The 16,025-nt window shown below is 49.3% G+C and overlaps 1 protein-coding gene across 1 annotated transcript; it reads left to right on the top strand.

Annotated features, from left to right (window-relative positions):
* Nucleotides 1–8,475: 8,475 nt before the first annotated feature.
* On the top strand, nucleotides 8,476–14,594 carry LDLRAD1 (low density lipoprotein receptor class A domain containing 1). The gene is made up of 4 exons (XM_023549388.2): nucleotides 8,476–9,041; nucleotides 11,105–11,242; nucleotides 12,920–13,048; nucleotides 14,446–14,594. The coding sequence occupies exons 1-4, from the start codon at nucleotides 8,834–8,836 to the stop codon at nucleotides 14,592–14,594; spliced, it is 624 nt and encodes a 207-aa protein (XP_023405156.2). The 5' UTR covers nucleotides 8,476–8,833.
* Nucleotides 14,595–16,025: the final 1,431 nt, after the last annotated feature.

The following is a 16,025-nucleotide window of genomic DNA, read 5'->3' as shown; positions in this document are numbered from 1 at the left end:
TGATGAAGTAAAAGAGTTGAACAGAAGACTTCAAAGGGCAGCTTGAGAAGACAAAGTATTATAAAGACATATGTAAAGACCTGGAGATGGAAAACCAAAAGGGAAGAACACACTCTGCATTTCTCAAGCTGAAAGAACTGAAGAAAAAATTCAAACCTCGAGTTGCAATAGTGAGGGATTCTACGGGGAAAATATTAAACGACTCAGGAAGCATCAAACAAAGATGGAAGGAATACAGAGAGTCACTATACCAAAAAGAATTGGTCAATGTTCTGCCATTTCAGGAAGTACCATATAAGCAGGAACCAAAGGTACTGAAGGAAGAAATCCATGCTGCACCAAAGGCCCTGGCAAAAAACAAGGCTCCAGGAATTGACGGAATACCAATTGAGATGTTTCAACAAACGGATGCAGCGCTGGGAATACTCACTTGTCTATGCCAAGAAATGTGGAAGACAGCTACCTGGCCAACTGACTGGAAGAAGTCTATATTTATGCCTATTCCCAAGAAAGGTGATCCCACCGAATGTGGAAATTATCAAACAATATCATTAATATCACATGCAAGTAAAATTTTTCTGAAGATCATTCAAGAGCGGCTAAAGCAATTTACTGACAGAGAACTGCCAGAAATTCAAGCTGGATTCAGAAGAGGACATAGTACCAGCGTTATCATTGCTGATGTCAGGTGGATCCTGGCTGAAAGCAGAGAATACCAGAAGGATGTTTACCTGTGTTTTGTTGACTATGCAAAGGCATTTGACTGTGTGGATCATAACAAATTATGGATAGCATTGCAAAGAATGAGAATTCCAGAACAATTGTGCTCATGAGGAACCCATACATAGATCAAGAGGCAGTCGTTCAAACAGAACAAGGGGATACTGAGTGGTTTAAAGTCAGGAAAGGTGTGAGTCAGGGTTGTATCCTTTCATCATACTTATTGCTGAGCAGATAATCCGAGAAGCCGGACCATATTAAGCAGAATGGGGCATCAGGTTTGGAGGAAGACTCATTAATAACCGGCATTATGCAGATACCACAACCTTGCCTGCTGAAAGTGAGGAGGACTTGAAGCACTTACTGATGAAGATCAAAGACTGTAGCCTTCAGTATGGATTACAAAAACAAAAATCCTCACTACTGGACCAATAAGCAACTTTATGATAAACAGGAAAAAGATTGAAGTTGTCAAGGACTTCATTTTACTTGGATCTACAATCAACACCCATGGAAGCAGCTGTCAAGAAATCCAAGGATGCATTGCACTGGGCAAATCTGCTCCAAAAGACCTCTTTAAAATGTTCAAAAGCAAAGATGTCACTTTAAGGACTAAGGTGCGTCTGGCCCAAGCCATGGTGTTTTCAATCACCTCCTATGCATGTGAAAGCTGGACAATAAGGAAGACCAAAGAAGAATTGACACCTTTGAATTGTGGTGTTGGCAAAGAATACTGAATATACCATGGACTGTCAAAAGAATGAACAAATCTGTCTTCAAAGAAGTATAACCAGAATGCTCCTTAGAAGCGAGGATGGCAAGACTACATCTCAACATACTTTGGACATGTTGTCAGGAGGGATCAGTCCCTGCAGAAGTAAGACAGGGAGCAGAGAGGCCCCCAAATCTGCAATTCACATAAACAAAGTAACAGGAAATGGGCCAGGGTGCAGAAACAAAGCCATTCCCCAGAACAATGGGGCAGGGTATCAGAAAACAGCCCAGAAACTTCCTTAAAGTTGTCTTTCAGAAACAGCTGGACAGAAACTAGCCCCAGGGACATGTGCAGAACATCTACCTGTAACCACTGTGTGACCTTCCACCAGGAACTGCGCAGGCGCGACACCCCATAATAAGTCCTGCTATGGCTCCCAGATGGATGTCAGAGGAGACTCTGAAACTTGTTCTCAATCGTTGAGCAGCTAAAGCAAAAGGAAGAATTGATGAAGTAAAAGAACTGAACAGAATATTTCAAAGGGCATTTTGAGAAGACAAAGTATTACAATGACACATGCAAAGAGCTGGAGATGGGAAACCAAAAAGGGAGAAGATGCTCGGCATTTCTCAAGCTGAAAGAACTAAAGAAAAAATTCAAGCTTCAAGCTCCAATAGTGAAGGATTCTATGGGGAAAATATTAAATGACTCAGGAAGCATCAAAAGAAGATGGAAGGAATACACAGAGTCATTATACCAAAAAGAATTAGTCAATGTTCAACCATTTCAAGAGGTGGCATATGATCAGGAACCGGTGCTATTGAAAGAAGTCCAAGCTGCTCTGAAGGCATTGGCGAAAAACAAGGCTCCAGGAATTGACGGAATATCAGTTGAGATGTTTCAACAAACAGAGGCAGCCCTGGAGGTGCTCACTCATCTATGCCAAGAAATGTGGAAGACAGCTTCCTGCCCAACTGACTGGGAGAGATCCATATTTATGCCTATTCCCAAGAAAGGTGATCCAACTGAACGTGGAAATTATCAAACAATATCATTAATATCACCGGCAAGCAAAATTTTGCTGAAGATCATTAAAAAATGACTGCAGCACTATATCAACAGGTAACTGTCAGAAATTCAAGCCGGTTTTAGAAGAGGTTGTGGAACCAGGGATATTGCTGATGTCAGATGGATCCTGGCTGAAAGCAGAGAATACCGGAAGGATGTTTACCTGTGTTTCACTAACTATGCAAAGGCATTCGACTGTGTGGATCATAACAAATTATGGATACCATTGTGAAGAATGGGAATTCCAGAACACTTAATTGTGCTCATGAGGAACATTTACATAGATCAAGAGGCAGTTGTTTGGACAGAACAAGGGGATACTGATTGGTTTAAAGTCAGGAAAGGTGTGTGTCAAGGTTGTATTCTTTCACCATACCTATTTAATCTGTATGCTGAACAAGTAATCCGAGAAGCTGGACTATATGAAGAAGAATGGGGCATCAGGATTGGAGGAAGACTCATTAACAACCTGCATTATGCAGATGACACAACCTTGCTTGCTGAAAGTGAAGAGGACTTGAAGCACTTCCTAATGAAGATCAGAGACCACAGCCTTCAGTATGGATCGCACCTCAACATAAAACAAAAATGCTCACAACTGGACCAATGAGCAACATCATGATAAATGGAGAAAAGGTTGAAGTTGTCAAGGATTTCATTTTACTTGGATCCACAATCAACAGCCATGGAAGCAGCAGTCAAGAAATCAAAAGACGTATTGCATTGGGTAAATCTGCTGCAAAGGACCTCTTTAAAGTGTTGAAGAGCAAAGATGTCACCTTGAAGACTAAGGTGTGCCTGACCCAAGCCATGGTATTTTCAGTCGCATCATATGCATGTGAAAACTGGACAATGAATAAGGAAGACCGAAGAATCGACGCCTTCGAATTGTGGTGCTAGCGAAGAATATTGAATATACCGTGGACTGCCAAAAGAACGAACAAATCTGTCTTCAAAGAAGTATAACCAGAATGCTCCTTAGAAGCAAGAATGGCAAGACTGTGTCTTACATACTTCAGGAGGGATCAGTCCCTGGAGAAGGACATCATGCTTGGCAGAGTACAGGGTCAGCAGAAAAGAGGAAGACCCTCAACGAGGTGGATTGACACAGTGGCTGCAATAATGAGCCCAAGCATAACAATGATTGTGAAGATGGCTCAGGACCTGGCAGTGTTTTGTTCTGTTGTGCACAGGGTCACTATGAGTCGGACCCAACTCGACAGCACCTAACAGCAATGAATCCCAGAGGCCTCCGGGACAGGAGCTGTCTTAAAGCCATCTGAGAAAGCTGTTGTGCATGCACCTTAGTTAACCTATCCCCGCCCAAAACAGGCTACTTGCCGGAAAACCCCGACTATGCCTCTGAATAAACATGAATCTTCCCTCTCCCCCTTCAAGAATTTTTAAAAGACCATGCAAGTCCTTAGTTCTGTGAGATGGGGGTAAGAGTTGCCTAGGCAGTCCTCATCTTTGCTCGCAAGCCTCTTGAATAACACTTTGCTCTTGTGGAAAATTCTCCGTACCTTACCTGCTCATGACCAGTGAGAGGCAAGAACCTTATTCAGTTCTGGCAACAGAAGGACATCATGCTTGGTAAAGTAGAGGGTCAGTGAAAAAGAGGAAGATCCTCAACGAGATGGGCTGACACAGTGGCTCCAACAGTGGGCTTAATGGGGATGGCGCAGGACTGGGCAGTGTTTCATTCTATTGTACATAGGGTCCCTATGAGTCGGAACCAACACGATGGCACCTAACAAAAACAACAGTAGTTCTCAACCAGTGACTGACAGGAGCTGGTCAATAACGTTCTCTCCTCACTCCATGAAATCCTTAGCAGGATTAAACTCTACTTGCCCGCAGTGGGAACCTGCTTGATAACATACCCATTGTTGGATCCTTCCTTCCCATGTCCCACTTCCTCACTCCTGACCAGCGTTTCCTGGGATCGCTCCCACCCAATTAAACAACTTGCCCTTGAATTTGTGTTAGGGTTTGATTCTGGGAATCTCCAAACTAAGACACCCCCTCCATCTAGTCTAACCCGTTCATTTTAGGAATGAGGGACTGAGGCTCAGAGCGGGGCAGTGATTAGAGCCAGAGCCAGTGGCAGAGTCCTAATGAGAACCTTCTTCCTAGTGTTACTTGATGCTTCCCCAGGGCTGCCTCTGCATCTACCCACCCCCACCACTACCCCCAGGGATTTGGCATTTTATTTCCCAATGCAAAAGAAAAGGCTGGTCACAGGATAGAAATTCTGTGGGCACTAAAGGCAGGTTACAGAGGGGACTCCTTCCTGGGGCCCTGAGTGGACATCTGGAGATGGACACCCCCTCCTTCTTCATTGGTCCCCAGATCCTTGGACAGCCTCTTAAGCTCCCAGGACCTTGGTCTCATCCTCAGTAGTAGAATGAAACTGTTGGGGAAACCACCCCCACTCCGTGGGGATAAGGGGTTATGGAGGTAAGTAAACTGCCCTCCCGCCCTTCCCTGACCTCAGGCACTAGCTCAGGAAAAATTAAAATGCACATTCCCACTTTTTAAAGGAAAATAGTTTAAAATTATATGTGCTTTATTGAGTCCAGTGGAAAAATGGATATTCTTTCAACCTAGATTACCTACTTAATTGAACAGAACATCAATGAAAAAGTGAGTCCTGATTTTTAGCCACATAAACATGTTAAATCCGGTGTTTCTGCTGGGTCTTCATGCAGTTGAGGCCTGAGATCCTCGAGTCTCATCATTGACCGGGAAGCAAAAGCACATCCTGAAAAGTTCCTGGGTTCAACGCTCATCCCTCCCACCTACTGCAGGACTTGAGGGTAGTTTCTCCCTCTCTGAACCTCAGGCACTTCATCTGTAAGGTAGGGGTGAAGAGTCCAACCTCAGATTGTGCGGATGGCGTTGCTGTCAGGCCCTCCTGCCCTTTCCTGTGCTGGGAGGCAGGTGCAGAGCTGCTGCCTTGGGCTGGGAGGGACTGCAGCACAGCCACAGGGAGGGCGCGGCCTGGGCTACTCCTCCCATCCTCCCTCCCCCAGGCCACCCCTGGTGACAAAGCAGGGAACCTGTGCTGAGTCCACTGCTTCTGTACCTGATCCCTGAGACTGCAGCTGGGAGCCAGAGATATGAACAAGATCTTCCCCCAGGTAAGATCTGTCCTGAGAAGACTCCAAACCCTGGGGTGAGTAGCAGACAGTGAAGAGAGGAAGTGTTAAAACTGTGCCTACCCAGAGTCGCTGAGGTGACTCGCCCCCACCCTGCCCTGTGGGGACCCAAGCGATGAACCAACTATACAGCTCAGGGGGTGAGGGCTGGGAGGAGGACAGAGCCCAGGACAGGAGGCCAGGGGAGGAGATGTCAGGGTCAGAGGACACAGTATAGGCAAAGGTGTGAAAGTGTGAAGAGGCATGGTGAGCTTGGGGAGTTCAGTGTGCTAGAGCGTGAGGGAGCAGTGGTTCCATCTAAGGCCCTCGGTGACCAGCGCCAAGGGAATTTTCTTCCCTGGGCCTTAGTCTTCCTTTCTGAAAAAGTCCACGGTCTTTCTGTGCTAAGCCCACCCCTCACTCTGTTCTCTTGGGCAGGGAGATGTCAATGGCAACGTTGCTACAGAAACCAAAGCTCTCCCTGGAGGGAAAGGTAATGGATGGGAGGGCCTGGGTCAGTGCCTTGCAGGCCCTCCCAGGTAGGACTTCCCTGGGCTGGGCAGTGGGCTACAGAGGGTTGTTCAGTCTCTCCACGCACATTTACTGAGCACCTACTATGTGCTGCCTACCTCACAGGCACTGCACCACGTACAGTGGCCACCTGTGGTGCAGAGGAAAGCTCTCTGGAGTCAAATCCCTGACTTGGTGGGTGACCTGGGCAATTCTCTTCATATCTGAGGGATAAAGGAGGGATCACGCACTTACTGAGCACCTATTATGTGCCGCTGACTCACGTGAGATCAGGGGAGTTCTTTTTACCTTTATGGAACACAGGAAGGAAAGAACACCATTTATTGAGCATCTATTGCGTGCCCTGTCTTGGCCCAGGTTTGATCAATGAAGAAACAAATTCAGAGAGGTAGATAACAATAACAAAGAAGACGGAAAGGATCGCGTACCTGGCTCTATGTGGGTCTCTGAATACAGGCAATTCTGAGAAGAGGGCTGTATTATGGGGAGCTTAGGGTCGCTATGAGTTGGAATCGACTCGACGGCACTGGGTTCTGGGGTAGGGCTCAGAGAGTTTGAGCAACCTGGCTCCCCAGTGCCTTCCATTGCTCCACATTGGTGTTTGTTTGTTTCCAAGTTCTGGCTGATGGTGGGGTGGTTGTGGAACAAACGGGCCCCCCTTTCTCCACTTCTCCAGGGAGGGGATTGGCACCTAAGGGCCTTTCTGGCTTTGAAGTGCAGCATTATCATCTGGGCATGAACCCCGATTCTGTCAATACACCCTCAAGTCTCTCCTGTGACCCCACCTTGCACACGGCCTGTGCTGCACAAATATTTGAGGAGCAGCTGCTTGACTGACCAGGATGCCTCTCCTTGCCTGGCTTCCCGCCATCTCCCTAGTTACCTGAGTTTATCCTGTGTTTGCTGACAACAAGGGAGCCACCGACTAGGGCCGCGGGGGGTGATCGGTCTTAGATTTATGCTGCATCTCCCACTGTTGTCTCCCCACCCATCCTGGGCTGCATCACCAGGCCACCTGTTGTCCCCCCATGCCATCCGCCAGGCCTTTCCTCTTTCTGTGCCTCTGCCTGGGCCACCCTCTCCTTGCACCCTCCCCTCGCCTGGCTGTGGAAATCCCACCCATGCTCCCGAGACCCCTCCACTGAGCACCCCCAGCACCCTGCCCCTGCTTTTTTGTTCCTTTATTTTAATGTAATGACTACTTTTACTTGAAGTGTAACATCGTACTGAAAAGAGCACAAGTCACAAGTGTACAGCTCGATGCGTTTGCACAAACTGAATACACCTGTGGAGCCACCAAGAAAGAGCCCCGGTGGTGCAGTGGTTCAGTGCTTGGCTGCCAGCTGAAAGGCCAGCAATTTGAACCCATCAGCAGCTCCAGGGGAGAAAAGACCTGGTCATCTCTCCCATAAAGATTATAGCCTAGGAAACCCTATGGGGCAGTTCTACTCTGTCCTATAGGGTCGCTATGAGTTGGAATCAACGGCAGCAACAACAACCACCCAGAGGAGTTAAACCAAACATCACCAGCTCCCGGAAGTCTCCCCTGTAGCCCCATGCAGTCTCTGCCAAGGGTAGCCATTATCCTGACCCCCAACAGTCTAGATTAGTTGTTTTTTTTTTTTAATTATTGTGGTAAAATAGTGGTGCAACAGTTAAGCACTTGGCTGCTAACGGAAAGGTTGGCAGTTTGAACCCACCCACAGTCAACAGGGGAGAAAGACCTGGCATTCGGCTCCCGGAAAGATTACAGCCCAGAAAACCCTATGGGGCAGCTCTACTCAGTCACATGGGGTCACTTTGAGTCAAAATTGCCTTGACAGCACCTAACAACAACAACAACATACGTAACAAAACATTTGCCTTTTCAACTATTTTTGTGTGTAGCATTCAGTGACATTAATTACATTCACCATGTTGAGCAAACTTCACCACTGTCCATTTCCAAATTATTTCCATCACCCTTAACAGAAACTCACTACCCTTTAAGCAGTAACTCCCATTTCCCCCTCCCACCTGCCCCAGGTAACCGCTCATAAACTCTGACCTCTATGCATTTGCTTATTCTCAATATGATATATCTCGATATAAAATATCTAGAATAAGCACCACACTTAATGCTTGGTGCTGTGAGCTGCCAGTGTACAGGTAGAAGATCTGACTCAGTCAGGCAGCTCTGGAAGGGACCATCAGTTGCAATCTTGGGAAGGACAAGGGTTTGGGTGTCAAACAGACATGGACTGGCATCCCAGCTCTGCACTGGATGGTCTGGAGCCAAGTCACTTTCCTGAGCCCCAGCTTCCTCAAGTATAAAATAAAGGATTGTTTTGAAAAATAAAAACAGCAGCTATGAGGGGCCTGATGTGGTTTCTGCCCCATGGTAGGACTCAATGAGCAGGTGCTCATCTCCCAGCCTCCTGGGGTGGCAGTCTCCTAGAGGGATAGGAAGGGTGTGGGCTGTGCAGCAGAGGCCTGGGACCCTCATCTGATTCTGCATGCACCAGCTGGGGGACCAGGCCAAGGGTAAACATTTGGTGGGGGGTGGGCTCACAGGTAGAACTAAAGAGCATCATGGAGGGCCTAGGAGCGCCCCCCTCCAAGGATGCCCTCCCTACCCCCAGCCCACCCTGGCAGGTGAAGAGCCTCCTGCAGGGTGGTGATGGGCTGGTGGGCAGCCCTGGGCCCCAGCACTGGCCACATCATCACGTCCCAACAGGCTTGCTTCCTTCCCCACACAGCGGACTGTGGTCACCTCTGCTGCTCACGCCAAGGGGCCTGCCTGTCCGCCTCCATACTGCTCCTGCTGGCAACTCTTGCAGCTCTCATCGTCCTAGTGGTTATCTATGGACTCCCACCACGCACACCAGGTCAGGGTGGTCAAGGGAGGATGGGCCAGTCTGCTGGGGACAGGGCGGGGCAGGGGGTTAGGATACAGAGAGATGGGGGAATCCAACTCACCCAGCTTCTCCACTGTGCAACTTTTGGACAATTCCTTAACATTTACTTACAGACACTTGTACAATGCTATTTCTGAACTTTCACTTGCACATCTGTGATATGAGTTATTGAGAGAGTCCTGGTCAAGCTTCAGGACCCAGCTCTGATGTCACCTCCTCCAGGAAGCTTTCCCTGACCCCATTGCTGGGTTAGGAGCCTCATTGTGGTCCCCACAGCCTCCGCAACTCTTCCCACAGCCTGGCCACCCTGGGTGGTGTGTCTGTCTCTAGCATAGAGGACAGGGATGTGTTAATTCATCCCTGTGACCCTGGCTGCTGTGACGAACAACCCCAGGTTTCGGTGGTGAACAGCCCCAACATAGTCCCTGCGCTCACGGAGCTAACAGTTTGGAAAGCAAGGCAGATGTTAATCAAATACACACTAAAGGAGGGGTCCATGGGGCTCTGTGAGCCTGGAACAAGGGCTCTGACCCAGTCCTGAAGGGAGAGTGGGGTTTAACTAGTGGTGAGGTTGGCAGGAAGAGCGTCCCAGGCAGCGGGAACAGTGTGTGTGGAGTCCCTGAAGTGGGAGGGAGCATGAGGTGAGGGAGGGGCTGCAAGAAGGCCAATAGATGGAAAGGCCTGGAGCCTAAAAGGGAAGGAGACCATGATCCCGTGAGTCTGGGAAGGGAGATAACCCCAGGGAGGAATGTCAGAAGATAGACCTATCTGAGAAATGGTGCGGCAGCCAGGCAGGGGGTGGAAGGGGGCAAGGTGGGAGGAGGGGGTCAAATTTACAGTACTCTGCACACCTGGGCAGAAGCCTAGCACTAAGGGTGGCTGTGACTACATGGGGATTTGCATTCAAGTGCCTGTGTGTCTGTGTTTATGTGTGTCTGTGAGCGCCTGCTTATGTGTACCTGTGTGTGCAGGTGTCTGTGTGTATGCATGTGCCTGTGTCACTGTGCATGTCACGTATATCTGTGTTTGGCCATGTGCATGTATGTGCACATGTCTGTATGAGCATGTGTCAGTGTGTGTGTGTCTGTGTGACAACGTGAGTATCCCTGAGAGTTGGCCCTCACACTAGCTGAGGCAGCTCCAGGAGCTGAGATGTGGTTCACATGTATGTGAACACTCATGCACAAATCTGCTCCCATCACCAACCTGTAGAGCCAAGGTGATCTCCCATTCCATCCTCCTGTTTCTCTCCTTTAATTCTTTGGGTGCAGACCTAGGGGTGGATGTCTCTCCATAACCCACTGGAGTGGAAGGGGAGACTCTCAGAAGAACTGGCAGCTGCAGGTGACTGCCCACCATTCCTGAGCCCTAGGGAGGCAGCCCGGCCCTGGAAAGGAGCAGAGTCAGCAGACCAGGGCCTGTTGCAGCTCTTGGAGCTTTACATTCTCTTCTATAAATTGGGGCTAATGGTGACAAGTCATAGAGTTATCTGAGGGAACAATAGAAAAAAAAGTGTGACAGTGCCTTGCAGCCTATACAGTTGTGCCCAGCTTTAAGGGATTCTGACATAACATCCCCCAGCCAGCCCAAAATGTATTGATTCTGAGAATCTCACTGGTGCCAAAGATTCCCCCATTAAAACCACTCAGTGACTTGAATATTGTCCCAGAAACTCCTTCTGAAACTGTAAGTACATTTCAAATAAAAGAGGGCACCTTTATTTATTCTGCACATTCTGTGTTCTAGGGTTATTCATAGAGAAGCTTTTATTTAATACCCTCCATTAGTCCTATGGGGTGTTGCCACGATCCCCACTTTTTAACAAGAATCTGAGGCTCAGAGAGGTCAGGTCATCTGGCCAAGGTCATGCAGCTGGAAAGTGCTGGAATGGGACTTAAACTCCATCCCTGGTGCCTCAGGTTGGGGCTCAGGTGAGGGAACTTGAGCAGGTTTGATGGCAACACCCCTACCCCAGGTGATGCCCTCATGAGTACCACCCTTGACCCTCGGGGGCCTCCCCCCTGCCCACTCAGGGACCAGAGCCTGTGTGACACCTACTAACAGGACGGGCTTCCTGTGCCATGACCGGAAGACCTGCATCCCAGCCAGTGGGGTCTGTGATGGCGTCCGCACCTGTGTTCACGGCGAGGATGAGGATGAAGGCCTGTGTCGTGAGTACCTGCTCCATCCTGTCCCTAACCCCGTGGGCCCTCCTGGGACCCCCTGGGGGCTATCCCTGACTCTTACTCTCCTTGCAGCCATACTGAACCTTGAGGAGCCTTGAACATACTGGGCACCTTCATGTCCCCATGCCTTTGCTTAAACGGTGCCATCATCCAGGAATGCCTGCCCCCACCGGATCCCAGTTGTACACACACACGCACATGGCCACACTAGGGAATGACCTCCTGCTGCACATCTCCATGCCTGGAGAGCCTGCATGCATCCTTCAAGGCAGGGCTCAAGCATTACCTCCCCAGGAAGCCCTCCTTAACCCCCAGACTAGGGGAAGCACCCTTCTCTGGGCTCCCGCAGCCCCTGTAATTCCTTCAGTCCCAGACCTGGTCACACTGGTTGTCACACTCGATTGCAATGTCTGTCATTCCCATCAAGCTGAGCTTCTCTGGGGTAGGCTTGGTCTGGTTGATCTCGGGGTCCTAGTGCCTGGCACAGGACCTGGCACAGAGTGAGGGGGGCTCCAGAATAGTTTGCTGAGTGAATAAGTGGATGAATGGATGGGGAGACTTGGCTCCAGACCTCAGAGACATGGCTACATGGAATAAGTAACAACATAAATCAGTGTCTGGACCCACAGGAGGGAGAAAGCTGGTGAGTGGGCAGGGGGAAATTGGTGAAGAGAGGGTCATTGCATCATGGACTCCAAGACTAGAGCTCGCCACAATATGAAGCAGGTTCTTTCATCGTTGGGTGATTTATTTGTGGGGATATCTTTTTGTACTGAGTGTAGAGCTGCCTCCCAGTAGCATCTCTGATTTGTCTCAACTCTGCCTCTCATCAGCCTCCTTCCCCCATGGACCACGTTGGTGACCCTGTATGCTCTCTTGCCCCCTGTGAGTTCTGCCTTTTCCAGGCCACACACTGAACTCCCACCACCATTCCTCTTGTGATCCAGTTTCAGGTCCTCCCACTCCACCAGCGCTCCCCAGAACACACAGCAGGTGCCATGTCCTTATCCATGGACAGGCCCCAGAAGCATCCAGGGTGCTTCTGGCTGGGTCTGTCCAGTCCAAGGAACAAAGGCCTTGCCCCATCTTGGTCTGGGTTTTATACCTCTTAGTGATGTGGTCTGAGTTTGTGTCAGAGTTTTTAGTGACCCTGTCACACTGCTGCCTAACACAGAGCCTACTTTCAAGGAGTGTCCTCTGACTCCCTCTCACAAGGTATGTGAACCCAGAGCCCCTGAGTCCCAGCGCCCAAGTGCAAGATTTTACCTTTATTCTTGTTATTTTCCAGTTGGAGAAGGCTTCCTGGACTTGAAGGTGGAATGGTTTTGGACAGGTGTCAAGGAAGGCATGTCTAGAGGGAAGAGCAGGGCACACAGTGATGTGGGGTGGGGATGCACAGGAGCTGGGAAGGGAACAAGGAAGGGAGATGCGGCTCTCTGGTCTGTTTGTTGTACACCATGTGTGCACAGGGAAAGAACACTTCTCTCTCCTCGACTTGACCTCTTCCCCCAGAAAACATTCTCCTTGTGCCCATCCCGACATGGATGGGAGGTGACCCCAAGTTTGGAAACTGCCAGGGTGGCCAGGATGAGCCACTTTCAGATAGCCCTGAGACAGCTGTAGCCAGATGTGGACTTCCTCCTGCCTCATCTGTCTCTGTAGGAGATGTGCCCCAGAGCCTCCCCAGTTTCCTTGTGGCCCACTGTGGAGACCCTGCCTTCTGGATTTACTCAGACCAGAAGTGTGATGGAATCAACAGTTGCGGGGACTGCTCAGATGAACTGAGCCAAGGTAGGGGTCTGGGCATAGGCTGGGCTGTGCAAAGTGGCCAAGCGGTGGCCAGAGGGCAGGGTCTGCCCAGGGAATCTACTCAGTTCCTCCCTGCATCCCTGGAAGAGCCTTCCACCCCTGGTTGAATGCCCCCAGTGGCGAGGCACTACCATTCAAAGTGCTTCCTTCTGGTGTTTTCTTCTTTGGTGGGACTTCCCTTCAAAGGCGTACCAGGAAACTGAGACCCAGAGAGTGGTCACGCAAGGAGTTTATGACCCAACTGGGATTTGAACCTGGATCTCCCTCATTTCTTCTGCACCTCCCAATACCCCTGTGAGGGAAGCAGGACAAGAGTCACTGTCCCCAATTCTTATGTAGGTAAACTGAGGCTCAGAGAAGAGGAGGGACTTAATACAATGAGTGACAGGAAAGGAGCTTAGGTGTAAACCCAAGTGTCCTGACTCCAAGTTCTTTCATGCCTCAGAGTTTTTTTTTTTTTTTTTTTTTTAAATAAGCACATGTCTTAGTTATTTAACCCATTGCCATGGAGTTGATTCCGGCTCAACCACCCTATAGGACAGGGTCGAACTGCCCTTGAACTGTTGACTTTTTGGTTGGCAGCTGAGCTCTTCAGCCACCGTGCCACCAGGGCTCTCTTGGTTATCTAGTGCTGCTATAGCAGAAATACCACAAGTGGATTTATCTCTCACAGTCTAGAAGTTGAATTCAGAGCGCCAGCTCCAGGGGAAGTCTTTCGCTCTCTGTTGGTTCTGGGGGAAGGTCCTTATCATCAATCTTCCCCTGGTCTAGGAGCTTCTCAGCACAGGGACCCCAGGTCCAAATGATAGACTCTGCTCCTGGCTCTGCTTTCTTGGCGTTAGGAGGTCCCTTTCCTCTCTGCTCGCTTCCCTCTTCTATATCTCAAAAGAGATTGACTCAAGACACAACCTAATCCTGTAGATTGAGTCCTGCCTCACTGACATCATAGAAGTTAGGATTTACAACACATAGAATAAGCACATCAGATAACAAAATGGTAGACAACCACACAATACTGGGAGTCATGGCTTAGCCAAGTTGACACACATTTTGTCCGGACACAATTCGATCCATAACAGCACACGTGAATATCTGAATCTCGATCATGTGCCTGGCACTTTGCCTGTCTTCTTTTATTTAGTAACAACCTTGAGCAGATGAGGAAACGGCGGCTCAGACAGGGTGAGCAACTTGTCCAAGGTTACATAGCCTGTGAGCTGGGGAGACCAGAATCTTTCTGCTGTAGGGAAATAAGGAACACAGTCAACCCCAACTCAGATGGGGTAGGGTTATAAGGCTCTGTGGTAGCGTCCAGAGCTAGGCAGTGCCCTGGTAAATAGGGCATTCCAGGATACAATGGCCAGCTCCTGTTTCCCCAGTGACCTTGTGCCCGTCCTGTGGTCCCGGGTGGTGGCGCTGCACTCCGACTGTCTTCAGGTATTGCGAATGCATCCCAAGGAGTCTCTGCCAGGACCACGTGCAGCACTGCTCCGACTGGTCTGACGAGTACTCCTGCCCTGGACTCTGAGCAGTCCCCCAGGCCAGAGTGGGAGACGGATGGATGGAATGACATTGAGAAGCCTTCACGTGTGCATCAAATCCTAGAACATGAGGGTAGGAAGGAGCCTTTGAGATCATGCAGTACGATCTGTGTACCTTCTCTGAATAGGAATTGCCTCTCCTGCTTTCAAGTTGTTCGGCCTCTAATTGAATACCTGCAGTGACAGGGAGCTCACTACCATGTTAGGTAGCTCCCAACAAAGATGAGGGCTTCCGTGATTTCCGTGCTTCTACACGGATGAAATCTGCTTTCACTGCTCCAGGAAAGGCTTGCAGGTCATGATTTTGTCACCCCTTGGAGAGCAGACAGGTCTGGGATTCAAATGCCAGCAGAAGTGTTTAGCCCTTGTCATGGATTGAATTGTGTCCCCCCCAAAATATGTGTCAACTTGGTTAGGCCTTGATTCCCAGTATTGTGTGGTTGTCCTCCATTTTGTGACTGTAATTTATGTTGAGAGGATTAGGGTGGGACTGTAACACCACCCTTACTCGGGTCACCTTCCTGAACCAGTATAAAGGGAGTTTCCTGGGGTGTGGCCTGCACCACCTTTTATCTCTCAAGATAAAAGGAAAGGGAAGCAAGCAGAGAGTTGGGGACCTCATATCACCAAGAAAGCAGCACCCGGGGCAGAGCGCATCCTTTGGACCTGGGGTCCCTGCATCTGAGAAGCAACTCGACCAGGGGAAGATTGATGACAAGGACTTTCCTCCAGAGCCAACAGAGAGAGGAAGCCTTCTCCTGGAGCTCACACCCTGAATCTGGACTTGTAACCTACTAGACTGTGAGAGAATAAATTTCTCTTTGTTAAAGCCATCCACTTGTGGTATTTCTGTTATAGCAGCACTAGGTAACTAAGACAGCCCTTTTGGATGGCACCTATGTGAAACGTGTGCCACTTTTTGCCCCTTTAGTACCTAAGGCAGACATTGCTAACCAATCATCCAGGTTGGGCTACAGCCTTAGCACTTTTTCTCAACTCAGTAATCCTAGCAGGCCCTACTTATAGATCATGTGAGATGAATCATGAGACAGGGTAATTGTCACCTGGCCAGTGGGAAGCTATCCCAGGAGGTTCTGAGCTCCTCAGTGCCCCTCTGTCGTCCTTCCCATTCTCCATCCTCCCATCCCCCATCTCCCACCCCCGCTCCTGCCCATCACCAGCTGCCCAGATAAACAAGCCAGGTTTCTGGAAGCAGGATTGTATTTTGGTCCTGGAGCCTGAGTGCACACCTTTCCAGCTTCACAACATTTGGTCTTGGAGTTTCTCAGCACACCTTTCCAGCTTCACAACATTCAGGCAGGCAAGGAGATGGATATCTCCATTGAAAAAAAAATGAACCGATGAGAAAACTGAGATGGGGAAGGGGCGGTGACTTGGTCAGGATCACAAGCAAAATC

Source organism: Loxodonta africana, chromosome 3, assembly GCF_030014295.1.
Source record: "Loxodonta africana isolate mLoxAfr1 chromosome 3, mLoxAfr1.hap2, whole genome shotgun sequence".
In the NCBI taxonomy this organism is placed as follows: domain Eukaryota; kingdom Metazoa; phylum Chordata; class Mammalia; order Proboscidea; family Elephantidae; genus Loxodonta; species Loxodonta africana.
The sequence above is the reverse complement of the archived record's forward strand: the minus strand, read 5'-3'. Positions and strand labels throughout refer to the sequence as shown.

Bases quoted from the DNA above. Each gene is read 5' to 3' on its own strand.
- LDLRAD1 (XM_023549388.2), top strand. From the start codon at position 8,834: ATGGGCTGGTGGGCAGCCCTGGGCCCCAGCACTGGCCACATCATCACG. The intron at 9,042-11,104 runs GTCAGGGTGGTC...CTGCCCACTCAG, and splicing joins ACTCCCACCACGCACACCAG to GGACCAGAGCCTGTGTGACA. The intron at 13,049-14,445 runs GTAGGGGTCTGG...CTGTTTCCCCAG, and splicing joins CTCAGATGAACTGAGCCAAG to TGACCTTGTGCCCGTCCTGT.